This window comes from Cucurbita pepo, chromosome 12 (genome assembly GCF_057944985.1).
Source record: "Cucurbita pepo subsp. pepo isolate OVF chromosome 12, ASM5794498v1, whole genome shotgun sequence".
Lineage (NCBI taxonomy): Eukaryota > Viridiplantae > Streptophyta > Magnoliopsida > Cucurbitales > Cucurbitaceae > Cucurbita > Cucurbita pepo.
In genome coordinates this window covers 10,930,129-10,939,040 of record NC_141809.1, presented here as the reverse complement: position 1 = coordinate 10,939,040, position 8,912 = coordinate 10,930,129, and the positions used below count along the sequence as shown (strand labels likewise).

At 31.5% G+C, this 8,912-nt stretch overlaps 1 protein-coding gene across 2 annotated transcripts; it reads right to left on the bottom strand.

Moving 5' to 3' along the window:
* Nucleotides 1-2,604: 2,604 nt before the first annotated feature.
* Nucleotides 2,605-8,225, bottom strand: LOC111806396 (Got1/Sft2-like vescicle transport protein family). Of its 2 annotated transcripts, XM_087129460.1 has the most exons (9): nucleotides 8,050-8,225; nucleotides 7,398-7,480; nucleotides 7,047-7,138; nucleotides 6,845-6,925; nucleotides 5,639-5,736; nucleotides 5,485-5,560; nucleotides 3,679-3,724; nucleotides 3,584-3,612; nucleotides 2,605-3,210 (listed from the first exon to the last, which is right to left on the bottom strand). In XM_087129460.1, exons 2-7 carry the CDS (start codon nucleotides 7,423-7,425, stop codon nucleotides 3,692-3,694), a joined length of 408 nt encoding a protein of 135 aa, XP_086985586.1. In that variant the 5' UTR covers nucleotides 7,426-7,480; nucleotides 8,050-8,225; the 3' UTR covers nucleotides 2,605-3,210; nucleotides 3,584-3,612; nucleotides 3,679-3,691. The 2 variants fall into 2 exon arrangements, with proteins under 2 accessions (XP_086985586.1, XP_086985585.1); XM_087129459.1 differs by lacking the exon at nucleotides 2,605-3,210 and having other exon boundaries at nucleotides 3,293-3,612.
* Between the last annotated feature and the right edge of the window lie 687 nt (nucleotides 8,226-8,912).

Sequence of the window (8,912 nt, the reverse complement as noted above, 5' to 3'; positions counted from 1 at the left end):
TTTTAACTATACAATTCTCGAAAAAAAAAACATTTGTACATAAACTTAGATCTATGCAACGTGGTTTAAATGGGCTATTAGATTAATGAGCTCGAAAATATTTTTAGTGCCATAGTAGTACGTTATTCTTTATAATTATTATTTGACATGTCAAAAGATGATGTATTATTTGATTTTATAAGCTCTAAACCGTTCGTGAATGTTTATGTCATAACAAATAATTAATAGACTTATTATGAAGAATTTTCTATACTTTGTAGACGTACGCACATGTACTATTATATATGTTAAAATATATGTTAGGAATATGAGTATGATATTATCCACTTTTAGTATAATCTCTCATTACTTATACTTTTCATTTTCCAATGGAAACAGTGTCAATCACTTATATATTTATGATCTTTCTCTTAATTAGTCAAGGTGAGATTTTAACAATCTTCCTCTTTCTTCTTTAGAGCCCTCAAACAAAATACACAATTTGTTGGACACTGAGGTGTCTCTTCATCTGGAGCCCTCGAACAACCTACCCTTAATTGAAGTTCAATTCTTTCTCTGGAATCCTTGGACAAAATATACCATTTGTTCGACATCTAAGTCGTTTTGACTACACCTTTGAGGTTTACAACTTTTTTGTTTGACACTTGAGTATTCTATTGAGATGGTTAAGAATATAAGGGCATGACTCTGATATCATGTTAAAGAACAACGAACCTACACATTGATACGATATTGTCCACCTTGAACATAAATTTTCATGATTTTACTTTTGGTTTTCTCAAAAGATTCGCACCCCAATGGAGAGAGTATCTCTTTCACTTACATATTCATGATTTTTTCTAATTAGTCGATGCGTGAGTCCAACAATCCTCAACGATCTAAGCTTCAAGTTATATCAAACTTTACTTATGTAAATCATTTTAATGTCATGATTATTATTACCATTTGAAAAGTCGAAAGAAATTTTATCTTAAACATTTTACACTCGACAACAAGAGATGCCCATTCTCTTTTATACGTTTTACACATGACAACGAAAAGAGAGTTTAACTCTTGTAGAATAATTTCAAAATTACGATATCTTATTTACTGAACTATATTTGAACATATATGTGAGTAATTTTAGAAAAGTGAATTAAGTGTAACTTGATTAGAAAATTAAATATTTATAGTTTAATTCATTTTTGTGAATGAAAGTGATTTTGAAATGCATAAACTGCTGTTTCTTACCATTTAGAAAAGTTTGTGGATAAATTTCATAATTTCATCAATTTTGTGACGAAATTACAATATTTTTATATACGTCGTTAACTGGAGATTTGAAGGTTTAACGTTTAGATCGAAATTTTTTATATACATTAGATGGGTGAGCTAAGATTAAAGTGAAAGCACTAAAAGTGAAGTAGGAGAGGGAAGTAAATGAGAGATTTAAAGTTCATTACTTACCAAATCCAACAAACAACAATAAATTGGATATATATGTGTATGTGTGTGTGTGTGGTGTGGTTGTTGTTGGGGGCATGAATCCAATTTAATGGGATTTTAAATGTTCCTTAACTGCTCCATACCGACACTCTCTCCTTTAATATCCCTTTATTTTCTTTTATTTCCTTCCCAAGTGTGAAGAGAATTGAATGAAACACCTCGTATTTTGAGGACTTACTCTTTTGCCAACCTCTTCACAACTTCAACACCTAACTTCTTCCCAATCCTTTTATTATCTTTCCACTTCAAATTCATTTCTTCCCATTTCCATCTCCTTCTTCGTCTTTCCCTTCCTCCCCGGTTCGATTCATCGTTCATATCTAGAGACCTGTTGAGAATTTGGATCATAATTTTGAAGACAAATAGTGGGAGAAATAAAGAAAGAATGGTCAATTTTATAGGATTCCCTAGTAATCAAATATACTCTTTTGTTGATCACTTATTTTGTATTTGGAGATCCTTCGCGTGGGATTTGATACTTGTAACTTGAGGTTTTTTACCCTCTTTGGTTGTTAAGAAATTTTGCATAAGAATTAAACCAATGAAGGAAAGTGAGTTTCAAACTAATTCTTGAGGTATGCTTAGAAATGAGAGCATTGATTCTCTCTGGATAGGATATTGAAGAAGAGAGGGAAAAGATGTTTGTATACCTAGAATTGTTAAGTCATCAATTGAAACAAGAGAGATGAAATTAAAGACGATGGAGTATAAATAAACATTGTCCATTGTCCTTCCAATAATAGTAAGACAATTTTTAACCAAGTTAAGTGTATACAAAAGTAATATTAAACTTGGTACAATAATACGATTTGGAAGTAATATTGAAGCAAATCATAAAGTACTGGTGCAACGACAATGGATGGTGAAAGAGTCGAATCATAGACCACTAAATGAATGATAAATATTTTAATCAATTGAGCTATAGTTAATCCTGACAAATAAACTAGATATCAATCAAATTTACAAGTATATTGAATATCAACCACTAAATTTTATCAATGTGACTCAATCCTAATTGAATAGGATCATGTTTGCAATTTCGTCACACCTAAAATCTCAAATTTTATACTTTAGAAGGACCATTTCCACAGCTAGCAATAGCTAAAGTTTAAAATAAAATAGGCCACCTAAGTAGAACAAATTGAATTAAAACAAGAGCAATTTTGCACATTTTTGTAAGAAAAAGAGTGTCATTCACGAATAAAGATTCATTTACTCACAATGATAGTTGAATTTAATTTAAGGATGTGGGTGCCACCCTTTTGCTCTGTGCTTGTAATCAATTGCTTCACATACTTGATTGCATTCAACCACAAGGATGTTGCTTCTACACTTCAATTTTGGTCCCACAATTTGCAGCTGCATACATTAAAACCCAAAACCACACGACTTTTTTTTGGGGGGTTCAACAATAAATGCAAAACTAAAGCACTTCTCCAACCTTATAGTTATTAATGTTGGTCATGATTATTCTTGCCTCCCAAGAGCTGCGGTAGTTAAAGGGTTTGTGATGTTCCATTCAAATCACTTAGGTTCGAGGTTCGAATCTTCACCCAGTCTCAAAATCTTATTTATTAGCTTTTTAATGTATAGGATAGCCTTGTTGAGCCAACTACCATCAAAATTTTCTCAACCAAGATCAATGCCAATGTGAACTTTTAACACAACTTCATCAAAAGAAAGGTACAAATTCATTTCATAAAGAACACAACCAAACAGCAGCACCTGTTAATCAAGTGAAACCCCGAAAATATTTCAACAAAAACAGCATCATCAAGAGGGATAAGTAATAACCTCAAAGACAATATAACCAACAGCCAGCAATATGAATAACTGGAAGAATGTTCTAAGAATATGATTTGGTACAAGACAGTTGGAAACAATAAGCCAAAAAAAAAAAAAAAAAAAATGATTAAAAGGTCAAGGGAGAGAGCTAATGTTCATGCTCAGTTCCAGTCTTCAGCACAAAAGAAAAATGTAAAGTGCACGTATACCACGTAAGAAGTTCCAAACAACATGCAAAAGCTATATTATGAATCTGCTGCTTCACCGCGTTTTTTTTCCAGAGTTAAAAGAATCTGAGAATCAATGTACTAACCTTCAGGATCTTCCATTCAAATGCAGCATCTGTAGATGAAATCTAATTACAATTGGATTAGTTCGTTGTCAACTGTCATTTGAACATACGCATACAGATTTGAAGTGATTAACGTGAGCCTCTCCACAGACTTTCGAGAATCTGCAATAACCAATTCAGTGCCTTAGAGCTAGACCAGCAACCTAATTGTTTGAAAGGGGTAAATTATATAGAAGAAAATCTGGGAGCCAATCTGTTTGATAATGACTCCATTCTTATATTCTATATGTTACTTGCACTTTTGAACTACGGTCTTAAAAATATTTTTACAATCAAAGCTAACTTTTAAAAGTTAAAACAATATGATATGCACTTTTATAATTTCGCTAAGACTTCAAAAGGAGCGTAAAAAGAGAAAATAGCAGGGAGATAAATAAATCAGCTTAATCTTCAAAATAGAAAAAAAGAAACAAAATCGGAATATCAAACAGGGCCAAAGTAATTCAAATTGTTAACAAAGTGAACCAAAAGCCACAACAGTAGAAAATATCCCAATTTCTTCAGATGTCAAAAAAATTAATCTGAAGAGGTAAAGTAAACTAATGGGCATTATTGAAGTGGGACATTGAACAGAGAAAACACCCATTTACACTGGTTGAAGACTGGGTTAATCTCTCATGTAGGTTGTGTTATTTTCCTCAACTTACAGGACCAAAATAGACATGTCTGGGAGACCTGTAAGCTCATAAAAGTCTGTGTGCCTACTTGACAATTAGAGAAAATGCATTGGAGATTTCTGTCTAAAGCAAAAAAAAAATCCTGGAGAAAAAGAAAAGTGTTCTTGTGGACTTCCGCTCTGAAAACATATTTTAACTCATCTTTACTTTCCTCATTCTAAATTTTCTTCTTCTCTTTCTTTTTTTTTTTCAGTTGATTTTTTTTTTCCCTTAATCATTGGCAGGCTTGGATCGTCTTTCTATAAATTCCAGTAGAGTTACGAATGGGTTGATTTGATCATTTCGTACCTTTTTTATCTTTTGGTTTTATTCATACTTATTAAAAATCACACTTTCTTTTATAACAGATGTAAACAAATGGACAATAATAAAAAAAAAATAAAGCCAAATAAAAAAGAGTCTGATACAAAAGACAGCTATATAAAAGAGACATTTTAACAACTACAATAAAATTGTGTCAAAAAAACAAAACTTTAAATAAGAGAAAAAAAAAATAGTAGCAAAAATCTTTAAATACCAAAACCTAATGAGTGGTGTGGACCTTTGCGACTATATCGAACAAAGAAATAATAAGACCCTACAAAATTCTCGAAGGGTTGGAGATAGTAGTAAAGGCACTTCAATATGATCAAGCAGACATGAATCTGATACTTATTTGGGAACATCTATTGAGCTAACTGAAATAAATATCAAGACTTTATTGAATACCAAATATCTTAGACTAATAATTAGACCCCAATGACAAAAATACAATCTACATTAAAAGAAGTTGGGAGATCTCTGACAAAAATTGTTTTAAATCGTTAAAAGAAGGAAAATATTTAACTTCTCCTTCCGTAATTTCACGGCAAATTGCAAAATTTCTTAACCTCATCTGGGTAGTGAGTCACAAATGGCCGTTGAACATGGTATGATTAGCAAATAACTCTTAAGTATGCAAAAAAAAAAAAAAAAAAAAAAAAAAAAAAAAACAAACAAACAAACCACCACAAGTTAATTTCAAGAAACCAAATTTATTTAAACACTACACAGCTCAACCGTAAGGGGAAGAAGTACATAACATTACCCTCTAGTAATGGCCACTATTGACCAAGAATGAATAAATGCTACAAAATCATTTTGTAGGAGACATTACACATGAAAATAAATCTAAGAGGCACATGAACAAAAGTAACTAAGCCATACCATGATGGGATATGGAAGTATCCACCCAAGAACTGGAATCTGGTACAAGAACCCTTTAATTGAGGGCCAGAAACCCCTACATTAGAGACATCGGGTGTAAGAGAGATGTTATTGATATTAAGCTCATAGTTTTAAATTTAGATGAGAAACTAACCCAAAGAGAACAAAACAGCCACATATCTCCAAGAGTATGCCGATTATGGGCCAGCGAACAAAAATGAAGAAGAGGCCAAGAAGAAAGGATGCAGAACCCTGAAAATTAAAAAAGATAGTTCAAGTCCATGACATTTCCAACATATAAGACTATTTTTATTCTTTAATCTTTAAAATTTAGTCTCCTGACACCAAAGGTTGCGCAGGCAATTCCTATGAAAAAATGAAAGGATATAAAAAGGATCTAATCTGAAAGTCGAGAGATTGCGAAATTACTGATAATGATTAAAGATGGGGTAACTTAAATAAGAAGAAAGTTGACAAATAATGAAATAGAATTATTAATCTTCATCCTGGGATAGTTAAACTATCTCTATCTAGATTTTTGGAAGTTGACCTAGTTCTTTCCATCCAGGCTGCCAGAATCTAGTAAAATCAGCCTTCACTTGAATTATGTGCACATATATATCCCTAAATATCTTATCAAAAAAAGAAAAAATAAATAAAAGAATATTATATATATTGCTATTTAACTTGGAAATCATGTTATTTTTGGAGTTGTGATCCCCTTGAGAAGTATCTTCGGAAAATGAAATAGTTATCCTTACAAAAACAGATATCCGTACATATATAAATGCACATTCACATAAATGCTGATTTATGTAATACACCCTTTATCCACTTATTCAACTTTGACGAAATCCTTCCATTTGTGTACACAAAAATGATTTCATGATCAATGAGGGAAGCACTAAAAAGAATTTCAGAAATTCATAGGCTTTTGAATGTCTCATCTAATTTATTTGGCACACTATTTACTAGAAATCTACATGATCCACATTTGCAGTAAACTAACAATGCCTGATACCATTATCTTTTAATCCTATCATTCTATCCTCGAAATATCTTCTAAACTAGGTAAAAAATGTATAACCAATTTTAAATCTGGCATGATAAGTACTTCGTCATTTTTTTCAATGGAACAAAGCTTTCGTTGAGAAGGTATTAAAGAATTCAAGGACATTAAAAAAAAACCCCCCGCAAAAATGAGCCAAACTAAAACAGAAAAGGCAAATCCAACAAAAATAAAACCTAAGGAATAATTCTATAAACCTAAGGTATAAATGCAAGTATGGAGCCCTAAGAGATGCATGGAACCTAGTAAGGGACCAAACCTCCTCCGGGCATAATAAGTACTTTGTTGTACCTTGTAATTTGCTCGGTTGGTAAAAAGATTCCACGTAGAACGCCAACCGAGTAAAAGTCCCACTCCAATTAACCAAAATATCTGATAAAGTACGTACAATAAAAGAAAAGAGGACAATGTATAACAAAAGCATTAGGTAAGTTGGGCACAATATGGTCCTGATAAATACAGAAAGCAACATCGAACTTTGGAAGTGACTTACATTTCCTAAAGCAAGCAATCCCCTGTCAAAGAAAATGATTACACCCAAAAATGTGAAAAATAAGCCAAAACCAATCAGCCCAAGTCCAACTTCTGCATTTGAAAAAAGATGCACCTATTAACTGTTTTATATTGCAGATCTGAACCAAGAGCACTAGTATTCTCAAATTTCTTGAAAACCAACCAATACAGAGAAGAAATTCCATGAAAGAATGCCTTATTTTTTCAAGATGTCCATTCCCATTTCCAAGAAATGAGAATACTTAAGAATAAAAAGAGGTGACTCTGATATAACCAAGTAGAAATGAGTGAAGCACATTGTGGCTACAAATAAACTGTATGTAATGCTCACTTTTTTGCTCAGTCAATTCATAGGCCATTGTGTTGACTGGCTGTTATGCCACTCGGATTGGCAGTCAGACAAAGAAGCACCAACTGTCAAAATTTAAGAAACACCAAAAACTAACATTATATATGAGAAACTGGGCTTAACAAAATTCAGGAAAGGAATAAGTAAACCTGGTACGATTATATCAACAACTTGCAAGTGTCAACTATTGACTTACTAATCACTATGACATGAATAAAGAAATGAAGAGGCTTGTGGAATAAAAAAACAAACAAACAAATAAAAACTCCTACTCCCTGAATTGACTGTTCAAGATTGTGTGTGCGAGGTGTGTTTGAAACTGCAAGATCACAGTCTTCGATCTAGTATCCCATCCTGTCTAAATCAAACGCTTTCCAGGTCTATCATACAGTAGCTTGTAAAACTTGAAACTCGCCAATACACAGCCTTAAAACTTCGGATTTAATAAGAAAAATCATAATTACAGTTGACCAAGGGTGAAAAAAAAAAAAGAAAAGAAAAGCATTCTTCTATTCTGAATCAAAAAGTACAAACGCGGAAAAACAATTAACCTTTCCCGTCCATATGCAACCTAATACAGAGAAGAAACAAAAAAGATGAAGAAATCAACGAAGAGTGGAAAGGAAGTTATTACATTTCAACACGAGTGAGGACAGAGTTGAGCTCGATTCGCCAAAGATTTCAATTGCAATTCATAGGTAGACGTCGAGATTGCAGTAAGAAGAACCCTAAATTCGATTTCAGACAGAATCAAGAACGAAGCAACAGAGTAAGAGAGTAACGGAGAAATGAACTGAAGCAGAAGAAAACCGGTCGAGGACTCGGGAGGGTATTTTGGGGGTTGAAATGTCAAAAATACCCCTCAAACTATTTTTTTTTTTTTTTGTCAATTAATTAAACTCTTAACATAATTGTTTTGAAAGGACTTTTTGCTTTTTTTAATAATTTAATCGTATTCTATTTCATTTTCGATTTTTATTTAATTTTTTAATTTTTAATAAATGTAAAATGTTAATAGTAAAATATTTATTTATTTATTTAAAAACATTTAATGGAGAATTACAATTTAATTTAAATATATATTTTAAAATTAACCTTCCAAATGTTAAATATTGTTTTTAAGTGGGTAAATAAAATATATGTTATATCGTAATAAAAAATATATAATCTAGCAATTAATTTAAATCATAAAATTTTTATTTAATTAAACCGAGTTGAATCCAAATAAGTTTATAACTAAGTGTATATATATATATTATACGGAATATAACCTTTATTTGCTCATTAATAGTAGTAAAAAATTTAAAAGTTTTTAAAATGCATCAAACTGGTAAAAAAACATTATCGGACTTGCGTGTTTCAAAACATATCACTGGAATTTTAAAATAAAAACAAATACAAATATAAATGAATTAAAAAATTAATCATGTATCACAATTTTTGAATTAGGATACGATCCTGTCAATCGTATATGATTGTTTACTAAAAAAGAATATG